Genomic DNA, 23,800 nt, shown 5'->3' with positions numbered 1-23,800 from the left:
GATCACCAGCACCCTAGACACAGGTATGCCTTGGGACACGCCTAGGTGACAGTAAGCACTCATCTTGCGTTCTCACCTTAGCGGCCACAAAACAGAGTGCTCATCTTCTCCGTCATCGAGTTATTTTACATTTCTTCTATTAAAGAATTTCAAACTGCCAAATGGGCTCTGGCAAGCAGTCTAAGAAAATGAAATGGTGAGTTTAATGCAGTATTTTGCCACTAGGTGGTGCTGCAAGTTAAAACTTTCCCTCAAGTTAACTTACCCCCCAATATGTTAACTTCTAAAGCGGGGAAACGGACGGGACGCCCCTCGGAAGAGGAAAGAATCAATGTGCAACCAAAAAAATAATTTATTGGTAATTCCTCAAAAAAATTAACACCAAGGCAAATGAGTTAATTCAACATTCAGTGCCCCGTTCGGAGCCGAGACGGAGACGGTGCCTGCTCTCACCGAGCGCACAATCTAGAGGACCCAACGCCACCTTAATCACATAAAGAGTCCCTAACCGTAAAATATTTTCACAACTACTTTTCGTATTCACTTTTTTTTTTTTAACGAAAGTCGTCCTGGTTTGTTTTCCGGTTGGCAATTTCGTAGGCTACGACGGAATTCTAGGCCAAGGGAAAACTGTCAGATGCTGCGGCCACCCTTGTCTCAGACCAGCGCGTCGGGCAGGTGCCAGGTGCCCAAACGTGCCTACCCAAAGTCCCAGCCCGAAGGCCCGGCCCACTTCGGGGCCTGCGCCGGTCCCTCCGCCCCTCGGCCGGCACGGCGGGGCCTCGCCCTCCTCCCGCACCGCGAGCCCTCGGCACTCACCATGGCCGCGAGGCTCTGGCTTCTGCCCCGCAGCGCCGCGAACCAACGCCGCGTCGCCCCTCGAGCCCCCAGCGCCGCAGCCATAATCTCTGGCCGAGGGCTGCCCGGCGCGCTGCCTGACCGCCCCTGCCCGAAGTCAGGGGCCGAGCCGGCAGCTCCCAGCCACGGCCCAGGACTTGCCGCACAACCCGGCCCCGCGCCGCGCAGGCCCAGACGCGGACCTGCCCCGGAAGGCCCCCAGATGCTACAATGGCCGGCGACGCTGCTGGCATCTAGGCGGATGCGCGGCAGGCCCCCGGCAGGCCTCCGCAGGCCCAGATGCTGTCAACCCCGGCTCTGCGGCCCGGTGCCGGGTTTCCCGCCTGTGCGAGAGCGGTAGGCGTGCTGGCGAGGCGATGAGGATGGACCTCCGCTTCGCTCTTCGATGTCCGGGCCTCGGGTTGTCGCCGACCGTCTGACCGCACTGGGCTCCCTTCTGGGCGGTGGGGCGAACAGTCCGCGCAGGCGGGAGGACGTCGCGGGCAGGGGCAGGAACAGATGAGCTGCAGAGGGGCGGGGGGTGATTGGGGACCACTCCCCTCTGCTCGCGGTTGAGTGAACCATAGTGATCCGCATAAGGGCCTTATAAGGCAGGGAGCCGCCGGTTGGAAAGTGAGCTCTGCTCTTATTACTTAGCTGCCAATGCCCTGGGCAAACTGGCTCATCTGTCTTTGCCTAGATAATATAATTTGGAAAATCTAGCGCATAGTGCTCTCTAGAAGGTAGCACACGCACGGTACACAGGCACCTCGGAGATACATGTGGACAGTATTCTTTCTTTTTTATATTTGTATTAGTATTTTATTCTCTTATCATCATTCCTCCTTTTTTTGCCTTTTTTTCTTTTTGAGGTGTAATTCACATACCATAAAATTCACCCTTTAAAGTGTACAATTCAGTGGTTTTTAGTATATGCACTTGTATCTTTTTTTACTAAATAGTTTAAGCAAATTAATAATATAAGCAGTTTTGCAGAGGACATAGCAATACACTCGAATATTTTTTTAAAAAACGAGTCCATTTTAAGTTCAACTTAGCAGTTGCTAGCATTTGGCTTTATTTCTCATGTGGACTTGGAAAATATAAAGCCTTTTTACCCAAAATAGTCTAAAATTCAGACTCATGGCCCAGCCCATCTTCTTCCCTTTTGCCCACTTGATGAAAACTCAGCAGAGCAATCTTGCTGTAGACCTTCATCAGATGTCACTGATCTCAAGGCGTTTATCTAAGACATTCTAGTTTCCTCTGCCTGATGCCTTAGGTGGACAGAGGCAGGGGTTGGAATTTAAAATTGTATTTCCAATATTTACTTTGGGTTTTTAGGATCACGAAAAATGCTATAGAAACTTGCTCATTAAAGTGAGAACTGAGAAATGAACTGGTAGTTGTGAGGTAACAAGTTGGAGACGCCTCATCATTTTCAGTAGTTTGCTTTCATCATTTTCCTTCCCTAACACCACTGTAAGAGACTGTGGCATGTCAGCTCTAGTCATGAAAGCAGCAGCAGGATGCTAGTGCTAGTTAGGGCCCAGGGGAAGTGATGTCCACCAGTAGGGGCTGTGAATGCCCGGCCCTCACATGTAGGTCTCTTAGCAGGATTTAAGTCCCTCAGCAAAGATTTACTGGGCACGTCGTCTGTAATGAACACTTGAGAAAAGCAGTCTCCTGCTCACAGTCTTTCACATAAGAATAAGCCTTGGACCTGGGACACTTCCGTACCAAAAAAGAGCCCACACACACTGTGCCAGGCTTATCAGCCTGTGAAGGTACCCTTCCCTGTTTCAGACTGAATGTGTGCTCCTTTGTTCTGCTTAAGCATGGATGTCAATGACCTTGGGGCACACAATGCTATGGCACTAGAGGGGTGCTCTTTAGCCATAGGCTGGGGGTGAGGGACACCATGAGCCACTCTGCACACTGCTGTGACTGACCTTGCTGTCTCTAAGTGAAAAAAAACACTTCCGTCCAGTGCGTGACCATGTTGTTTTCCTTGGCAACTCTGATACCAAGAAGTCATGGACAGAAGTGTTTGGACTTACATCCCTGGTGGCTGGCATTGTGATGATCCTTGCTATCCTCCATGTAGTTGCAGTCCCCTTCTGGCATTGGTTCCTGGTACATGGTGTTCTCGACAGACATGTTTGGCTTGGGGTGGTTTAGCTGGTCTTGGACCACTTCCTTCCCCCCATCTGCTTCCCTGTCCCTCAACACCAGTGCTTCCGGCTGACCCTCCACACTTGCACCTCCCCTCCAGGGAGCAGCCCTGCTCCACATTTCCCTCCAGGGGAAGCTCTGTAGCTTATCTGAGCTAAGTGTCAGAAGCAAAGCCATGGATCTGTTGGTCATCCTGGGAGCCTTTCCTCACCCTCCAGACTAGAATAGGACCCCGTTACATATCAAACAATATGAAAATTCCTGTATCCTTGATAGGATAACGCCCACTCTTGGAATCTGCCCCCAAGGAAATAAGACTATATACACAACCATAAATCCAGCAAAAGAGCACAGGTTAGATAAGTAATGCTGAATCTATTCAAAGGCCTATTATGTAGTCACGGTTAGGAAAACTATTACCAACAATGAAATATTTATCATTTGTTAAGCAAAAGAAGAAAAACGCTATATCATGACTACAAGTATGGGAAACACACATAAGAGAAAGACCGGAGTGATAGGCATACGATGGTTGCCTGAGCCATGGCAGAGAGGCAGGACTGGGTACCAAGCCACATAGAGGCTCTGCAGTCAGAATGCTTAGGTTTGAAGCTGGGTTCCACCACTGGAAGCTGTATAACCAAGAGCAAGTTATTTAGGGCCTCATTTACTCATTTTAGAGTGGTGTCAATCTCAGAGGGCTATTGTACAGATAAATGAAACGGTGTATGTCAGGCACCTCAAACAGCTGGCACACGCAGTAATATTCAAATGTTGGTTATTATTATAAGAGATGGAATAACTAGAGGTTTCTCTTCTTATACGTACAGAACAACATACACGTGAAGGTTCAAATCCCAGCTTCATCAATGTACTGTGTATGTAACCTAGGTAACTTATTTAACCTCAATATGCCCGTTTGCTCATTTGTAAAATGGAAGTAATAATGGTACTGTTCTGAGCTATGGTCCCCTCCTGCCAGTGACTACCCCAGCCAGAGCTGTCCACAGCATGACACATAACATTGTAAGCTTTCAACCAATGTTACACTCAGAAGAAGACTCATCTAAGGTTCTATTTTCATAGAATTTAGGACGCCTTATGAACTATTCTATCTAAAGCTCTGGAAATGATCAGTATAAAAGTAGTTTATCATTATGTAGTCAGCTGTCATATCTGAATTTAAGGGATCTTTTAGAAACAGCTTTTCAAAAAGTTTACGTAAATTACATGTTATCTCTTTTCTACACGTATCCTAAACTAGACTAGAATCAACTTGTGGGCAACAACAGTACTTTATATTTCTTTTGACTCTCACTAAACCTAGCACAATTCCAAGAACATTTTAAGGTTTAATTAGTGCATGCTGATTAATATCTGCCTTACCCAGAAACAACTTCTTAAACCACTTCAGATGCTTTCAGTGAAATCAGAGATCTTGAACACCAAGGTATTTGACTTTATTTTCCCATTGGTTGCTACTTGAAAGGGCACACTTATCGATCCTAATCATTCTTCCCATAAAAGAACACTTTCCTGCTTACTGACTCTGGGAGAGAAATGGCAAATGAACAGAAAACCAACTTTCTCAGACATATACAAGAAATCAAGAGTTTTCTAAAACTATAGCCTGAAAGTCCTATTTCTGCCTCTATATAGTAAGCATACTGTCATTCTACTCACTATTCCACCAAAATACATCTTCACATGTCAAACTGGATTACTCCCTTAAGTACTGGGTAATGTTCAAGTAGTAAAAACAAGAATTTTTACTGAATGTTATGGAATATATTTGCATTTGCTTATTACAATACTAGTTAGAAACACCAGTTTATAATTTTTTACACATTCAACAGTTCAACAAACACATGATTCTTTCAATCTGACTGAAGTTGTAAGTCAGCGCTTCGCTGGAGAAAATGTATGAAATTGCAGCGTTAATTTCTGAAATGAAGGATTGAAATTCTTCTTTCCAACTCTCCTTTGAGGCTAGCACTACTCCGCATGTTCCTGCTCTTGTCCTGGAATTAGCCATCGAATACTCTCAGTTCGAACGGTAGCATACATAATAAAACTAATTAAAAAGAATAAGGAAAATACAAGCAACCAGTCTACATTTTTTATCAAAGTGCTGGGAAGAGGACCTATTTGGTCAGCTTGAGTTACCACCACATTTTTCTTGGCTTCTATACCTGAAAGAGAAATCAGTCGTTTCAAATGAGATAGAAAACATACCCGCTACAGAATTTTCTTAAGTATTCTGCATGGTATGCAAAATGATATGCAGCCTTAAAATAAACACCACAGCTAGTATATCTGGGATGGGTTTCACTTGCCTGTCAGTGTAATCTGTAACTTGCCCTTCTCCCCACCACATCAAAGGAGCAGGAATCCATTCAGCTGTTCAAAGCTAAAACACTAGAATTTCAATGAACTCACCAGAAAGGTCTTAGTCAGTGCATTGTGTGAGTTGTCTTTTCTCTTTCAAGACCAATGTTCAACAACTAGTAAAGCTATTCTCAGGAGTCTACAGAATGTTTTCACAGGGTAAGTAATGCTAAATTCAAAATGCTTTTAAATAATTTACTGAAAGAATTGTTAGGGGACTTCCCTGGCAGTCCAGTGGTTAAGACTCCACACTTGCACTGCAGGGTGCGGGTTCATTCCCTGGTCAGGGAACTAAGATCCTACATGCCATGTGGCACGGCCAAAAAAAAAAAAAAAGAGTTAAGCTGAGCTCATTTAAAAAAAGAAAAAAGAAGAATTGTTAGAACAACTAACCACCACTGGGATCAGTGATTACCAAAGATGCTATGACTGCTAGATTTCATTTGGTTCTAAGTTTTCTGAGAGCACTGAGCAAAATGGCTCCCCCTGTCCATATCAATCTAAACGACAACCAGGGATCCAGGACAAAACTTGGAATAACTACCTGGTAAGAAGCCTTTCACTCCTATGAGGTAAATCAGTTCTTTGTTTTTCTGTGTTAGATATAAGTCATTACATGCAGCTAAGAATATATGGAAGGTATGTTATAATTTTTATTTACTTCCAGTGAATATATTTCAGGAAGAAGAGGGGTGCTCATAACTGAGGCATTAAAGCTTTTGAGGAATGAATTTTCCAACAAAGGAAGTTTCATCAATGTATAGTGCTCAAATTTTTACAGGATAAAAATAAGGCCCTATGTTTTGGCAAATATTAAGGAATTAAAATAGCATCTACAAATGAGTTAATAAATAGAACTCTATACAGCAACAAACATGAATAAAACACAGCCATACACAACAATGCAGGTACATCCCATAAACATAATGGTCAGTGAAATCAGCCAGACGTGGAAGGATCCATACTATACATCTCCATTAATATAAAAGTCGAAAACAAGGAACACTGGGGCTTCCCTGGTGGCGCAGTGGTTGAGAGTCCACCTGCCGATGCAGGAGACACGGGTTCGTGCCCCGGTCCAGGAAGATCCCATGTGCCGCGGAGCGGTTGGGCCCGTGAGCCATGGCCGCTGAGCCTGCGCATCTGGAGCCTGTGCTCCGCAACGGGAGAGGCCACAACAGTAAGAGGCCCGTGTATCGCAAAAAAAAAAAACAAAAAAACAAAAAAACAAGGAACAGTACACTATGGTGTTAGGAGTGAAGATGGTGGTTATCCTTGGGGAGGACAGGAGTGAGTGCTGAAAGGGGACTGGTGATGTTCTCTTTCTGCGTACTGGTTACTCAGGGTGTTCACTCTGTGAAAATTCAGTGCCACGTACCCTAGTGATTGGTGCATATTTTTGTGTAAATATTACATTTAAATGAAAAATGTATGTAAAACAGTATCTAGAGGTATATAGTACGTGAATTTTATCTCAATAAAGCTGTTATATTTTTTAAAGGTATCTATAATCATATTAGTATTACCTATTCATGTTAAGCTTGCCACTGATCAGGAGACATTTAACAGGATCTTAACATTTCATTAGAAAAGAAGTTTTATATCCTAAAGCCAATCTTGAATCCTTCACTTAAGGACAATACTGTAGCAGATCCGAACCCACAGAAGGCACATTCCTCCAGCAATAAAATGTCTTCTTCTACAGTGTTCTACATACCTGTCTGGTTAAAAATGAAGATTTTCAGCGTTTCCAATGTTCGGTCTGTATGATTAAATCTAGCCATTGGTTTAGCCCCTTGAAATAACAAGATGTTAGGAACAGCCACAGTGCCAAACCTCGTAGAAAGGCTACAAGAGAGAGAAGTCAGTCAGAAAACCTGAATTAACAGTGGGCTTCCTCACGCAATTACCATATCAGAATGGATGGAAATAAATGAGGAAGGCTCAGTTTCCTGTGACCTATGGAGGCTCCTGATACTGAAACAACAGGCTTGTAGTTGCTCCTGACAGCCTTCCTCGTGGGTCATGGTTGGGGGCATTCGTGTTCTGTTCTCTGAGTTGCTTTCTGTTACAACATGGAGCTGCCCATGACACAATTATTCCACTAGTTCTGTTTTTAACAGCCAAAACAGATCAGACCAGAAAATTCTAATTTATGAACGAAGCACACTATGTCAATTTACCTAACAGAAGAAATTTCAGACTCTGCAGAATACCCATCTCCAACCCTCATAAAAGATTCAACTTAAGCATTTAGGTTAGTGAGTCGGTGCAAAGGAATCTACAACCTAACAAACACACCAGGAAGTTCACAATTAAGGCAGGACAATTCAGAAGTAATAGGACCTGAGCAGTACTGTTTCACTTTTACAGAATACAGAGTAGTGGTATAAGCTCCAGAGTCAAAATGCTCAGGGTTCAAGCCTCAGTTCTGCCACTGAACCAGCTGTGTGACCTTTGGGCAGATTATTTAACCTTTCTAAGCCTCAGTTACCCCCAGAAGTAAAATGGTAATATTGTATGATCAGGATTTTTTCTTCTGTAAACATGCTGTAACATAAATATTAACATATGAGGCAAACACGTGTCCCACGCCATACAGTAAGAGCGAGTATCCTCTATTCTCCATAATTGAGGCACTATACCAGGCACTGAGATGGATGCATGGTGATGAAGAAGGAACAGAGGAGATGATAAAAGCCTGCAGGGATTGGGGGGCAGCATGGGGGTTAGTATCAGACCCATAACCAAACAGCACTAAGCAGGTGCTTGGAGCCAGCCCTGCTGGCTTGGGGGCAGTGGAGAGCCCAGTCAAAGCTGGACAATGACCTTGAATGTCCTTCCAATCAGTCTGTAACCTTGAGCCTGGCCACTGAGATCTCTCCCTGAAGGCTTTGTGGGAATTTGTTGGGCAATTTCTTTATTCATAAACAATTTCAGGTAAACACTGGCAGTCCCATTACCCACCCCAAAAATCAGTGCCTCATTTTCACCACCAACTTGACTATCTTCCAGAGTTTCCAAATTTATTCACACACAACCTCCTTGTGACCTGCTAACAAGCAGCATCTGACTTAGAGGAGGAGGGGAGTACACAGTTTATAACCCCAGGCACAGTCACAGGGGAAGTATACAACATCTGCACAAAGTTCTTTGTAACTTACCTTACTGAACATTCAGAAAAGACAAAACCCCACTGAACAATATGAAGGAACATAAATTTAGCAAGGGTAAATGTATTTCAAAGGCCTAAAATAATTCGTCAAATTTATCGAATGTCTACTAAGAACACGCATGCAAGAATACATGTGAGCACGAAGAAAGAAAAGGAAGGAGGGAAAGAAGGAAAGAAAAAAATAAAAAGGAAAGAAAGAAATCCTTAGTAGACATAAAACGGGTGCCGAGACTTAGGCTGCCAGGGTGGGAACCTAAGCTACAGATGAAAGTCACAAAGGAAGGCCCTACTTAGGATGCTAATTTTGCTAATTCAGTCTGGCCCGGACCCTAAAACGTCCTCTGCCCCCACCCCTGCCATCAGGCAGAGCCATCACTGAATTCCACCACGCAGAGAACAGTCTTTCCTTCTCAAGCGGCCTCCAGAAAGTCTCCCTCGGGAATGTGACAGTCCTCACTAGTCACACTTGTTTCTCCCTCCCTCAGTTCCATTTCAAAGCTCAAGCTCAAACCTACCTCCTCTGCTCCTAACTTAGCTGATTACGACCTCCAAGTAACTGCAACCATCATCCAACAAGATGAGGCAGAAACCCCACCAAGGGAAGATACTAAGGGAAGATACCTGCTGTGCTGAGATGCATCCAGTGCCAAAAAGTGAAGAGCTGGAAACGCCCGGGGCAGAGAGTTAAAATGAGGGGCCAAACTGGCAGAAAATCGGCACCAAGGGGTGTAAAACAGGACTAGAGTGCAGTCACTACCGTTTGGGTTGAGAAAATCCATAAGGTCCTGTGGCAAAAGAAACAAAGTGTTAAAGTCAGCAGTACAGGATGTGCACTTTTTCTGGAAGGATACACAAAAAACAGGAACCACTGCTGCGTCAAGGGAGAGGGGGTAGGGGCAGGGACGGGAGGGAGACAGTAGTGCAGCTCCCGAAGAACCTTCTGGATTGGAACCATAGGGATCCATGGGTCAGCAGAAAAGTACTAGCAAATGACATGTTATAAACTTTCCTCCAAGGTTTCTTTTTTTCTTTTAATTGAAGTATATAGTTGATTTACAATGTTGTGTTAATTTCTTTTCCATTACGGTTTATCAGAGGATATTAAATACAGTTTCCTGTGCTATACAGCAGGACCTTGTTGTTTATCCACTCTCTACGTGATAGTTTGTGTCTACTAAACACAAACTCCCAGTCTATCCCTCCCCCACCCCCTTCTTCCTTGGCAACCACAAGTCTGTCCTCTATGTCTGTGAGTCTGTTTCTGTTTCCTGGATAGGTTCATTTGTGTCGTATTTGAGATTCAACACATAAGTGATATCGTATGCTATTTGTCTTCTCTTTCTGACTTACTTCACTTAGTATAATAATCTCTAGGTCCATCTACATTGCTGCAAATGGCATTATTTCATTCCTTTTTATGGCTGAGTAGTATTCCATTGTATATATGTACCACATCTTCTTTATCCATTCCCCTGTCAGTGGACATTTAGGCTGTACATGGTTTTTTGTTTGTTTGTTTTTTACATCTTTATTGGAGTATAATTGCTTTACAATGGTGTGTTAGTTTCTGCTTTATAACAAAGTGAATCAGTTATACATATACATATGTTCCCATGTCTCTTCCCTCTTGCGTCTCCCTCCCTCCCACCCTCCCTATCCCACCCATCCAGGCGGTCACAGAGCACCAAGCTGATCTCCCTGCTTCCCACTAGCTATCTACCTTACGTTTGGTAGTGTATATATGTTCATGCCTCTCTCTCACTTTGTCACAGCTTACCCTTCCCCCTCCCCATATCCTCAAGTCCATTCTCTAGTAGGTCTGTGTCTTTATTCCTGTCTTACTCCTAGGTTCTTCATGACATTTTTTTTTCTTAAATTCCATATATATGTGTTAGCATACAGTATTTGTCTCTCTCTTTCTGACTTACTTCACTCTGTATGACAGACTCTAGGTCCATCCACCTCATTACAAATAGCTCAATTTCGTTTCTTTTTATCGCTGAGTAATATTCCCTTGTATATATGTGCCACATCTTCTTTATCCATTCATCCGATGATGGACACTTAGGTTGCTTCCATCTCCGGGCTATTGTAAATAGAGCTGCAATGAACACTTTGGTACATGACTCTTTTTGAATTATGGTCTTCTCAGGGTATATGCCCAGTAGTGGGATTGCTGGGTCGTATGGTAGTTCTATTTTTAGGTTTTTGAGGAACGTCCATACTGTCTCCATAGTGGCTGCACCAATTTACATTCCCACCAAGAGTGTAGGAGGGGTCCTCCTCTAAGCTTTCTTAATATTACTATAGAGCAATTTTAATATTTTTCATAATTCATCAATTCATATACTAAGTACTCACAGGGTACAGGCCACGGTCCCAACTTTGGAACTCTGCATCTCATACAATCTAACAACATTATTAAACTATCATCTGAGCAGCTCCAAGTCTGTGCGAAGCAGTCAGATCCATGTATTTGACCAAAGGTCAGTTCAGTGTGAAGGTGCACCATCCCTGCCACCACCAAAACTCAGACTGCTCAAACTGCTTGCTCCTGGTCGTGTGTGTGACACCCATTAAAAGGCCACAGAGCTGAGGCACAGCATTCACCAGGCACTGAGGGGAGGGTGCAAGGCCAGTGCTGACACCTGCCTCGGAGGGGCGCTCAACATACCATATGTACCCTCATTTGAAATAAGCAATCACACCTCTGAGAGCTAGGATTCTTCTCTTACATAAGCAGCCTGAATTCATTCTGCTCTCTGGCTTTAACGATCTTACAGAAAATGTCAGTCAGTGTCCCAGTATTCTCTTTAGAATCACCATTTAGCCAACTAGCTGGAAAAGCATGCCTGGGCTGGACAAATTGGTCAGCTCTCAGTCCAGAGTAAACACTAGATTCACACTCTTTGGAGGAAAAAAAACTTTTCATCAATATAACATACTTCACGGAGGTATAGAACCAAGATGGTGGAGTACAAGGATGTGCTCTCACTCCCTCTTGTGAGAACACCAGAATCACAACTAACTGCTGGACAGTAATCGACAGGAAGACACTGGAATTCACCAGAAAGATACCCCACATCCAAAGACAAAGGAGAAGCCACAATGAGATGGTAGGAGGGGCACAATCACAGTAAAATCAAATCCCATAACTGCTGGGTGGGTGACTCACAGACTGGAGAACACTTAGACCACAGAAGTCCACCCACTGGAGTGAAGGTTCTGAGCCCCACGTCAGGCTTCCCAACCTGGGGGTCCGGCAACGGGAGGAGGAATTCCTAGAGAATCAGACTTTGAAGGCTAGCAGGATTTAGTTGCAGGACTTCGACAGGACTGGGGGAAACAGAGACTCTACTCTTGGAGGGCACACACAAAATGGTGTGCGCATCGGGACCCAGTGGAAGGAGCAGTGACCCCAGGGGAGACTGAACCAGACCTACCTGCTAGTGCTGGAGGGTTTCGGGCAGAGGTGGTGGGTGGCTGTGGCTCACCATGGGGACAAGGACACTGGCAGCAGAAGTTCTGGAAAGTACTCCTTGGCGTGAGCCTTCCCAGAATCCACCATTAGCCCCACCAAAGAGCAGGGTAGGCTCCAGTGTTGGGTCACCTCAGACCAAACAACCAACAGGGAGGGAACCAAGCCCAAGCATAAGCAGACAAGCAGATTAAAGTTATACTGAGCTCTGCCCACCAGAGCAACACCCAGCTCTACCCACCAACAGGCCCTCCCATCAGGAAAGTTGCTCAAGCCTCTTAGATAGCCTCATCCACCAGAGGGCAGACAGCAGAAGCAAGAAGAACTGCAATCCTGCAGCCTGTGGAACAAAAACCACATTCACAGAAAGACAGACAATATGAAAAGGCAAAGGGATATGTACCAGATGAAGGAACAAGATAAAACCCCAGAAAAACAACTAAGTGAAGTGGAGATAGGCAACCTTCCAGAAAAAGAATTCAGAATAATGATAGTGAAGGAGATCCAGGACCTTGAAAAAAGAATGGAAGCAAAGATCGAGAAGATGCAAGAAATGTTTAACAAAGACCTAGAAGAATTGGTAAAGTTGCAGGATACAAAATTAATGCACAGAAGTCTCTTGCATTCCTATACACTAATGATGAAAAATCTTAAGGAGAAATTAAGGAAACATTCCCATTTACCACTGCAACAAAAAGAATAAAATACCTAGGAATAAACCTACCTAGGGAGACAAAAGACCTGTATGCAGAAAACTGTAAGACACTGATGAAAGAAATTAATGATATCAACAGATGGAGAGATATACCATGTTCTTGGATTGGAAGAATCAATATTGTGAAAATGACTATATTACCCAAAGCAATCTACAGATTCAATGCAATCCCTATCAAATTACCAATGGCATTTTTTATGGAACTAAAACAAAAAATCTTAAAATCTGTATGGAGACGCAAAAGACCCCGAATAGCCAAAGCAGCCTTGAGGGGAAAAAAACTGAGCTGGAGGAATCAGACTCCCTGACTTCAGACTATACTACAAAGCTACAGTAATCAAGAAAATATGGTACTGGCACAAAAAGAGAAACAAAGATCAATGGAACAAGATAGAAAGCATACATATATACAATGGAATATTACTCAGCCATAAAAAGGAATGAAATTGGGTCATTTGTTGAGATGTGGATTGGGATTGACATGTATACACTGATGTGTATAAAACTGATGACTAATAAGAAGCTGCTGTATAAAAAAAATTTTTTTAATAAAATAAACAAACAAAAAAAAACATACTTTGCAACCTAAGTGTCCATCAACAGATGAATGGATAAATAAGATGTGGCACATATATACAATGCAATATTACTCCGCCATAAAAAGAAACGAAATTGAGTTATTTGTAGTGAGGTGGATGGACCTAGAATCTGTCATACAGAGTGAAATAAGTCAGAAAGAGAAAAACAAATATCATATGCTAACTCATATATATGGAATCTAAAAAAAAAAATGGGTCTGAAGAATATAGGGGCAGGACAGGAATAAAGACACAGACGTAGAGAATGGACTTGAGGACACGGGAGGGGGAAGGGTAAGCTGGGACGAAGTGAGAACAGCACTGACATGTATACACTACCAAATGTAAAATAGATAGCTAGTGGGAAGCAGCCGCACAGCACAGGGAGATCAGCTCGGTGCTTTGTGACCACCTAGAGGGGTAGGATAGGGAGGGTGGGAGGGATACGCAAGAGGGAGGGGATATGGGGATATATGTATACGTATAGCTGATTCACTTTGTTATACAGCAGAGTATAACAAAGCAATTATACTATAATTGCTTTACAATGTAAGCATTGTAAAGAAATTATACTCCAGTAAAGATGTTAAAAAAAAAAAATATATATATATATGTATAAAACATACTTCTCAGGGACATGACTAGTCTAAACAATGCTAAATTACAATTTTAGTAATTCAGATATTTTATTTTTATGCCTCCATAACAAATACCTCATTTAGAAGAAGAAGAATGCTATGATTCTGATACCAAGCACCGATCTGTCCACTGGGATTTTTATCATGAGACTTGGTGGTGAGATTAACCCAAGGCTGACTAGGTTTAGGCCTCCTAAAAAGCATATTTGACACTAATTATACCTCCTCCTTTTCCTACAAACATCACAGAAAGCCAGATGAATTTTCACTGATGCAGCCATTAAATGCTATCCCACTTACAATATGATAAAGATTATGACTCCTCATTTGAAAGTTGATAGAGTATTAAATCGTAAAATGAAATGTGCGGAAAAGGAGAAAAGCACTAAATACTTTTGTCTCACCTGTGACATATTTAAAATTTTCAGAGTGAAATTTTCTAATCCCGTCGCATTTCTCTCCTCGCAGTTCACCTTCGGGGATTTCAGACTTTCGGTGGTGTTGGCATCCTCTGTCGGCGGGGGGTCAGATTCCACCACTTCAGGCTCTGCATAGTACTCCTCTTCTCTCTCCGGGAAGCTGGCTCCAGCGCTGTCCAGAGAGAAGAGGCTCTCCCGGGGGTTGCACCTCGAGTCCTCCTCCCCTCCGGCCCCGCAGGTGCCGCTGCTGGGCTCTGGGCTCAGTTTGTCCTCGGCTTCCCCAGGAATCACAGACAACATTACCATGTGTTCACCATCAGCGTCCAGCCCCAGCACTGCCTCGGCCTCTTCTGCAGCCAGGTCCTGGCCCACTGGGTCACGGGAAGGCACCTCCTCACTCGTGTACCCAGCCCCCACCTGGAATGGGTAAGCAGGCTGCTCCTCTGACCATAAGTGACCTCTTTTCTCTGCAACTAAAACATGCCACTATGTTCACAGTCACATCTAACTTCAAAATAAATGAATCCCAAAGAATTACAGTTCTCAAATATGAAATTTTCCCCTCCAGAGTAAAAAGTTACCTTCCCACTAAACTATCACAGAGCCACCCATCATTCTCCAGGTCATGAAGAAGATCACAAGGAGATACTAGATTAATGAACGCCAGGAAGTGGACAAACACATAGCTTCACGCAAAACCTGCTGCTTGCCATGCGGATTACAAGCAAAAACATTCCACTGCAGACATCCAATTAGGAAAATATAATACAAACACTTTAACAATTTAGTTTCTTTGATGAGACTATCCAAGAAAATAATGATGGCTTTATGGAAGATTCTACCATGGCAAAGCACCTTTGCACCCATTATAACAGCTCTGTGAGATGGGCAGCACAAGGGTTATCATGCCGACTTAACAGATGAGGTACAGAGAGGTTCAGTGTAATGCCCAATGGCACACAGCCAGTAAGCAGCAGAGCCACGTCTAAGAGCGAAGTCCACTGACTGCTACTCCAGAGCGGGCCTTACCCTCCCCACATGATACCTCGGAGGGCTGCTGGGCAACACTGCCCGAAGAATGCTACTAGAGCCAGCTCCTTCCCGGGGTGGCCTCTACAGCTGGCCTCTGCTCTCCTGCCTGCTGCCCTTGGGCTACTGCCCTCAGGAGTGCTAAAGGTGCACCAAGCAGAGCAGGGGCAGCAGCAGGGAGAAGAGGAGGAGGATTTTCCTCTCACTTTGGAGCCACTAGATGCGGCTTGGGCCAAAGGTTCAGGTAAGGGGAGAGTCCTGGGCAGTCTCATACATCCATCCAGCAAGCTCCACTCACCTCTGTACAATGACTCCTGCCCTCCACCTTTCATGACCTCAACGACAGCCGCCAGACTCCGGGCCAGGCACTGACCAGGGGAAACGAATGGGCCCAGCTGCACTCAGACAAGCCCACCATATGGCTGGGGAGCCACCAGCTGTATAATGAGCTCTGCATGAAAACAGCGTGTCTAGCAGAGTGTGAATGACCAACTGGCTTCAAAGCCGGGGAGGGATCTGGGAACTTCCTAAGGTATGCACATTTGTATAACGTCTCAAAGAATATCTCCACAGATGTTTGCAGATTCATTCAGCAATTCAAAAACACTCTCTGGGAATTTGCTTCAGGCTCAGTGGAATAATGGGAACCAGATTTATTCTCCCTCCTGAAACAACCCAAAAAACAGCCAAATATGTGAAACAACAGTTTCAGGAGACTAGCAATGAGACAACGAAGGACAGTGAACAGGAAGCAGATGAGAAGAGCCCTACAAATGCTCTAGCTTACTGCCTGAGAGAGTTCCTGCCCTGTCTCAGGGAGGGCCCAGCTGACTTCTCCAGTTGAGATGGAACTGAGGGTCCAGAAAGACCAAGAAGCTAGAGTTTGCAGGACAGAATACTGGAGATGGGAGAGCTGCAGAAAGAGGACTCTGGAGATCTGTGGAGGGGGCCCCGCCTTGAGTATACTGGTCAGCATATGCCTGTAAGTGAACTACCCCAAGCCAGGGAAAGAACCACTCAAAGGAATTAGAGGTAACAGTACCCAACAGCCACAGAAAGCTGGGAATAGTACCTGTCCCCACCCACTAGCCTGGGAAACCTCCTAAGTCACAGGGTACTGGGGAGAGTATGCGAAAGGGACTTGCCTCAGCAGTGGGGCCCAATTAACCCTAAAGTAAATACAGCTCTGCTTCCATCTAGCAATCCTTAAAAGTGAGAATCACACTGTGTTCAAGTAACTTAACTGTATCCCAGAACAAAGCTCAAGAATATTTACAGGAATACTAAAATATCTAGCACTCAACCAGGTAAAATTTACTTCTGGCATCCAATCAAAGATTACCAGGCATGCAAAGAAGCAGGGAAATTCTCCTCATTATCCATAACGAGAATAAGCAACCAAACCTGACCCAGAACTTGCACGGATTTCAGAATCATTAGATGAGGCTGTCAAAACAGCAATAACTGCATCACATATGTTTAAAAAGTTAAGTAGATATAGAGAACATAAGATATAAAAAGAGACCCAAATCAAAATGCAAATCAAAACCACAATGAGATATCACCTCACACATGTTAGAATGGCTATTATCAAAAAGACAAGAAATGACAAATGTTGGTATGCATGCAGACAAAGGGGAACCCTTGTGCACTATCAGTGAAAATGTAAATTGGTGCAGCCACTAAGGAAAACAGTATGGAAGTTCCTCAAAAACTAAAAAATAGAACTACCATATGATCCAGCAATTCCACTTCTGGGCATTTATCCAAAGAAAATGACAACACTCACTTGAAAAGGTACATGCACCCCCATGTTCACTGCAGCATTATTTACATAAGTCAAGACATAATAGGGAGAGTGGGAGGGAGGGAGAGTGGGAGGGAAGACATATGGGAACATATGTATATGTATAACTGATTCACTTTGTTATAAAGCAGAAATTAACACACCATTGTAAAGCAATTATACCCCAATAAAGATGTTTAAAAAAAAAAAAAGACATGGAAGCAATTGATGGATGCATAGATAAAGAAAATGTGAGAGATATATACATATATTTGTATATGTACATGTGTGTATATATATGTATATATATGTATATGTGTATATATATGTATATATATATAAAAAGTATTATTCAGCCATTTAAAAACAGGAAATCTTGCCATTTACGACAACATGGACAGACCTTGAGGGCATTATGCTAAGTGAAATAAATCAGAGAAAGACAAATACTGTATTATCTCACTTAAATGTGGAATCTAAAAACAAACAGGGCTTCCCTGGTGGCGCAGTGGTTGAGAGTCCACCTGTCAATGCAGGGGACACGGGTTCGTGCCCCGGTCTGGGAACATCCCACATGCCGCGGAGCGGCTAGGCCCGTGAGCCATGGCCGCTGAGCCTGCGCGTCCGGAGCCTGTGCTCCGCAACGGGAGAGGCCACAGCAGTGAGAGGCCCGCGTACCGCAAAAAACAACGACAACAACAACAACAAAAAACTCCACAAGCTCATACAGAAAACAGCTTGGTGGTTGACAGAGGTGGTGGGTAGGGGGTGGGCAAAATGGGTGAAGATGGTCAAAAAGTACAAACTTCCAGTTATAAAATAAGTAAGTCATGGGGATATAATGCACAGCATGGTAACTATAGTTAATTATACTATATTGTATATCTGAAAGTTGCTAAGAGGGTAGTAAACCTTAAAAGGTCTCATCCAAAGAAAAGAATTTTATAACTGTGTGTGATGATGGATTTTAACCAGACTTATTGTGGTGATCATTTTACAATATATATATATCAGATGATTATGTTGTACAACTGAAACTACTATAATGTTATATATCAATTATATCTCAATAATAATTTTTCAAAAGACCCAAATTATACTTCTAGCAATGAAAATTACAAGGTCAGAGATGAAAACTGCACTGGGTGGGATTCATAGTAGATTAGACATTACAGAAGAAAAGAGTAGTTAACTTAAGGCATAGCAATAGAACCCATACAAAATGAAACACACAATGAAGAAACGAATCCCCCCCCAAATTAAGAGTGACAGTGAGCTGTGGGACAATTTCAAGTGGTCTCATGTACAGATAATTGGAGTACCCAAAAGAGAGAAGTAAATGGGGGAAAACACAAAAAGTAATTGAAGAAACAATCACCGAAAACTTTACAAACCTGATGAAAACTATAAATCCATAGATCCAAGAAGCTCAACAAACTACACCAAGATACATCATAATCAAACTGATCAAAACCAGTGACAAAGAAAAAATCTTAAAATCAGACGGAGAAAAAAGACATGCTATGTATAGAGGAACAAAGATAAGGATGACAGCAGATTTCTCATTGGAAACAATGCAAGCAAGAAGAACAGCATCTTTAAGGGACTGAAAGGAAAAAAACTATAAACCTAGAATTCTATACCCAGCAAAAATGTCTTTCAAAATCAAAGGCAAAATAAATACGTTTTCAGACATACAAAAGCTGAAACAATTCATAACCAGCAGACCTACATGACAAGAATCTAAAATGAACTTCTTCAGGCAATAGAAAAATGATACCAGATGGAAATGTGGATCCACACAAAAGAATGAAGAGCACCAGAAATGGTAACTACATAAATAAATATATACAATTCTTTCTGAAAGTCTAGCTCTGAAGGGGAAAAGAAAGACCCGGTAGTTGTTATGGGCAGGCAGGGGGCTAAGAGAAACTTTCGTTTTGGTTTTCAGGACACAGGAGAAATTTAAGAATATATAAAGCTCATGGGAAAGTGAGTAAGCAGGGAGAGGTGACAATACAGGTTAGAGAGGGCAGAGTACAGGGCTTGAGAAGCAAGATAGGTCCTTGACAGAAGAGGGTCAAGCACTTCTTTGCCTATGACCTAGAAAAGGGGCTGGGTGCCTGGGCAAGGAGCTCTGTCAATGGGGTGCAGATGGCAGTCCTTCTGTAGCCTTTGGTTGATAATCATGTACTACTTGTATAATCATAAGTAAAAACAAACAAACATGTTTACTAGATCGTCCTCAAGACAGAGCAGAAAATGAAGCCAGAGAGGCTAAAAGTCTGGAGAAGAACAAAGGGTGCCAGATTTGGGAACCAACTCTACTCCCAAATGCACCAGTTCTGCAGAGATCTTCTCTCTCTGAACCTAATCAACATTCTAGGTCCTCTAAAGTAAATGGAGAATGCCAATATCCTAAAAGAATCTCAAGAGAAAAAAGTCAGCGCACAAAATAGAATCTGGTTCTTCTGATCACCTTTATGTAAAACTGGATAGATGTCCCTTACAGAAAATCAAAAGGAAGTCTGAGTGATGCAGAGAGCTAGAATTTTGAGTCAGGAGTGTTGTTTTTCCCTCCTGTGAAGATATTTAAGTAGAGAGGACAAATTAGGAACAAAACAAAAATTCTCACACCCTCAGGTACCATTTTTTTCATTTAAGCATTGGGAAGAAAGGAAACATTGAATTATTCCACTCTAAGAAATGACCTACCCTGTGAGAGCCACTGAACCCTCCCATGGTAATGCGTCTTTTAAAAAAGATTGCTTCTCAATGTCAATAATCTGATTATAGTTTGAGCCATGCATAAAGTGAAAATTACTGCACTATTGGCAGCAAGGAATATGTTTGGAGAACAGGGGCGAGGGCACCACTCCAACTCTGCCAAGGAGCTCCTTCATACCCTTCCAGTTGTTCTCAAAAGACTCTCTACCAGCCACAGGTTTCTTTTCATAATGGCTTCTGTGTCAGGGGAGCCAACTGGGGAGGACCAAAAACAGCTGGGGGTTAGAGGGGCAGCAACCCGTACTTTCCATAGGAAATTTTCAGTGTGTGCATCTAACAAATGGAGAAAATACCACTGAAATGCAGACATTCATAGGGCTACCATGCAGATTAAATGAGAAAAGACGTATATGGTCCCTGGCACATGGTAAGCACTCCATAAATGGCTACAGTGATGGCGATGATGATGATGATAATGGTTACGACTGATGCTTACAATCCAAAGAGATGGACGGAAACCACAACTAGGTCCTATTAATTCCTCTACTAAATACACTCTGGATCCATCCACTTCTCCCAACCCACTCACACCCCTCAGCCCAGGCCACAGTCATCTCTCACTTGGACAACTGCTGCAACCACCAAAATGGTCTTCCTGGTTGGCCCTCTACCCCCTCTCCAAACCCTCCTCACAGCATCCAAGTGAAACTGAAAGTCAAAGGCAAATGTGATCATGTCACTCCCCTGCTAAAACCCTTTCAATGGCTTCCCCCTACGCTGTGAATGAATCCATGCTCTGTAGCATGACTACCAGGCCCCAGGTGATAAGGTCTCTGTCCATACTCCCAACAGGTGCCACTAGACATCTCTGGTCCCTGATCACTCACACCCTCCTCCCCCTACCTCAGAACTGTCCTGAGGGCTGTTTCTCTGCCAAGAGCCCTCCCTCCACTCCCTCTCTTCTTCTGGCTAATCTGACACATCCTTCAGATCTCACCCTAAACTTCACCTCTGTAAGGTGAGCTTCACCCTCCTAGACCCTCATACCAGAAGGGTCTCCCATTACAGCATTCCATAATGCCCTGGGGCTCTCCTTGAAGCATTTTCCACTCTTGTGGAAAATTTACTTAATTATTTGTGGTCATTTAATGCCTGCCTTCCCCATCAGACAGGAGGGTGGGCGTATTTCTCTACTTGCTCTCCACTGCACCCAGAGTGCCTAACAGAGTGTATGGCATATGACAGGTGCTCAGTCAGAATCTGCTAGTTGACTGTCTAGTGAAGACAGGTGTGGGGTGTTGAAGTCCAGGGTTGGCACCCGTTCCTTGACACCTGGACAGCACTGCCACCTCCAGTTGCTAATTTGCCAGTGGTATCCTCTGCAGAAAAAAAGCCTTGGATTTTCAGCCACCCCCAAAGGGAACCAGCTGATGAAGATTCCTCAGTCCTCACCCCATTCATGGCCTGGCCAAGATGACCAGTGACCCACCCCATGGCTGGTGTCACCCTCAGGTCTGTATGACGTGACCCTCCCTGCCAGGTAGGCTCACACTGACTGCCGAATCAGCCAGTGTTCTGCCAGGAAACAGCATGTGCAACTTGGACAATTCGAGGAGAACTTAATAAAGGTACCTCCAACATGTGAGCTGGGTGTAGAGAAACCAAAAGCAATGGTAAGGAATCCCAGGTCAATAACAGCAGAGGGGGAGCCAGTTACCACTCATAGACCTTAAGAGTCCAGAGGCAGAAGCCTTGAAACAGAGAGTACAACCTTCTAGAAGCCCTAACTTTCAGTGGAGGGACACAGCCAAACTGCGATATCCCCAAAGGAGGGAGCTGAAAGAATCAATAACCTGACCTCACTGTCCTTTTATGCCAACACAACAGAAGCCAGAAGACAGAAGAGCCAGTTGTTTATTCCATACAGGACAGCTACTCAGGGCACAGAGCAGGGTGGAGAAGGCTGAAGAATGATCTGAGAGACAAACAGAAGATATCCAGCACATGCTGTCCCCTCTCTGAGGCTGGTGGTTAAGTGTAGCGACAGAGAAGTGTAGTACAGAGCTTTGACTGTGAGGTCAGGCAGACAGAGGCTTGAATTGTAGCTTCTCAACTTCTGCTGTTGGACCTTGGTAAAAGACTTAGGGGATGCTGAGTCTCAGTTTACTCATCTATCAAATGGGGACAATAACAACATACATTTCATAAGCATTTAAAGACTAAATAAGATGATGCTCAAAAAGCACTAAGCACACTGCCTGGCAGATAATGAGTGTTTTCATTACTTTTCATTACTCAGCAAGTCGGCTGCCCTGCCTCCTTCCAGGACACGGCAGGGAAAGGAAAGATCTGGGTATTCCTGTTAAGTTTTGAATGACAAGAAAGGCCAAAGGGTCTGGACTTTAATAGGGCTCTGCGCAGTAGGGCGAAGAAACAATGGGAATAAGGCCTCCACTCCTGGGCCCAGCCATGCCTCCAGGTGGCTGCCTTCCCCACGGAGGGACCCTGAGAGCATGCTCTGGCAAGCAGCAAGTTACCCTGGGATCTGCTGTGTTTTTCTCATCTGTCCTTCACAGGCACCTGAGCAAGAGTGACCTTCTTACGAAAGTGGTCCAGCAGGGTGCAAAGTAAAGCGTGGGCTTTGCAGTCAGAGATACAGGCTCTGCCAATTACCAGAATCGCAAACGTAGGCAGATTTCTTAGCCTCTCTGAGCTCAGCATCTTCATCTGTAAGACACGGATACTCACGGAATCTATCTCATAGGATCGGTGGGAGGGCTAAATAAGATAATGATAGCACTATGCACAGTTCCTGGCTCCTAATAAGGGCACCATAGAGGTTGGCTATTCGTTATGATGATTATCATTAATAATGAAGTGCTCAGCACATGGGGGTACGCCTCAGTAAGCGCTAATACACGGTTCCTCCCGACTGAGTCACCTGCTCAGGGGCCTGAACATGGCCCGGGCATCCCGCCCCGCCGGCCCCTACCCCGGACCGCGAGCGGGGACCACCGGGGGAAGGAGGTCGGGATAACCCGGGAAGACGCGCTGTAGGGGGCGCCAGGAAGAGGCGAGGCGCACAGCGCGGGCCTTCGCGCAGGTAAAAGAGCGTCGCCCGGGTAGACAGCCACCTCGCCGGTCATTACACGCACAGCCGCCCGCGCCGCCGCCCACGGCCCCAGCCCGCACTCACCCTCCTGGCCGCGGGCGGGAGGCCCCAGCACCCACAGCAGTACCTGCCACCAGCCAAGGAGCCGCATGGTGCGCGGCGGGCAGCGGCCGCACCACCCAGGCCGAAGGGCAACCGGCGCACAGCGACGCGAGTCGCGCTCCTTGCCGGAGGAAAGCTTGAGGAGGAGAGCTCGGGAGCGCGGGCGCGGCCCCGCGCCGCCATCTTGGCAGCTGGCAGCTGCCGCGGGCGCCATCTTGGAGCCGGGCGGTCTCCTCTGGTCTCTGGCTTGTGCCGTGGGACTCGGGGCTGTTAGGGAGCCAAGCGCCCGCCATCTCAGATCGTTTCGAAGTTTCCTGACCCTCAGGTCCTGGGCGGGGTTCCGGCAGAGGCCCGTTGACCTCTTTCTTCACCCGGCAATCGGGGCCGGGCGGCCGGCAGCAAGCCCTGCGCCCGCCCAGCGCTTCGTTCCCGGGCCAGAAAGGCCCGGAAGCGTCCTCCTGGAGTGCCCCATCCAGGGTCAGATCCCTTTCCTCATCCATATTATCCTTCCCAGGTTGCCAGATAAAACACAGGATGCCCAGTTAAATTTGAATTTCACATAAACAACGAATAATTTTTACTATAAGAGACCGACCGAGGCTGGGCTGCGGTAGTTTTGCTATAGTAAATTTTCTAGTGGT

General features: G+C 44.8%; 2 protein-coding genes across 4 annotated transcripts in view; both read right to left on the bottom strand.

Annotated features, from left to right (window-relative positions):
* Window positions 1–1,014, bottom strand: part of PCBD2 (pterin-4 alpha-carbinolamine dehydratase 2) — a 48,983-nt gene extending 47,969 nt beyond the window's left edge. For both annotated transcript variants that reach the window (XM_024752312.1, XM_024752313.1), the window contains exon 1: window positions 820–1,014. In XM_024752312.1, coding sequence (XP_024608080.1) covers window positions 820–903 — 84 coding nt within the window. In that variant the 5' untranslated portion in view covers window positions 904–1,014. The remainder of the gene's footprint in view (window positions 1–819) is intronic.
* Window positions 1,015–4,450: 3,436 nt separating this feature from the next.
* TXNDC15 (thioredoxin domain containing 15) lies at window positions 4,451–23,539 on the bottom strand. Of its 2 annotated transcripts, none has more exons than XM_024752310.1 (5): window positions 23,185–23,539; window positions 14,389–14,876; window positions 9,197–9,360; window positions 7,118–7,248; window positions 4,451–5,204 (listed from the first exon to the last, which is right to left on the bottom strand). In XM_024752310.1, the coding sequence occupies exons 1-5, from the start codon at window positions 23,450–23,452 to the stop codon at window positions 5,008–5,010; spliced, it is 1,248 nt and encodes a 415-aa protein (XP_024608078.1). In that variant the 5' UTR covers window positions 23,453–23,539; the 3' UTR covers window positions 4,451–5,007. The 2 variants fall into 2 exon arrangements, with proteins under 2 accessions (XP_024608078.1, XP_024608079.1); XM_024752311.1 differs by having other exon boundaries at window positions 23,142–23,414.
* Window positions 23,540–23,800: the final 261 nt, after the last annotated feature.

This window comes from Neophocaena asiaeorientalis, unplaced genomic scaffold (assembly GCF_003031525.2).
Source record: "Neophocaena asiaeorientalis asiaeorientalis breed wild unplaced genomic scaffold, Neophocaena_asiaeorientalis_V1.1 scaffold204, whole genome shotgun sequence".
Taxonomy (NCBI): Eukaryota; Metazoa; Chordata; class Mammalia; order Artiodactyla; family Phocoenidae; genus Neophocaena; species Neophocaena asiaeorientalis.
This window is presented reverse-complemented; position numbering and strand designations above follow the sequence as displayed.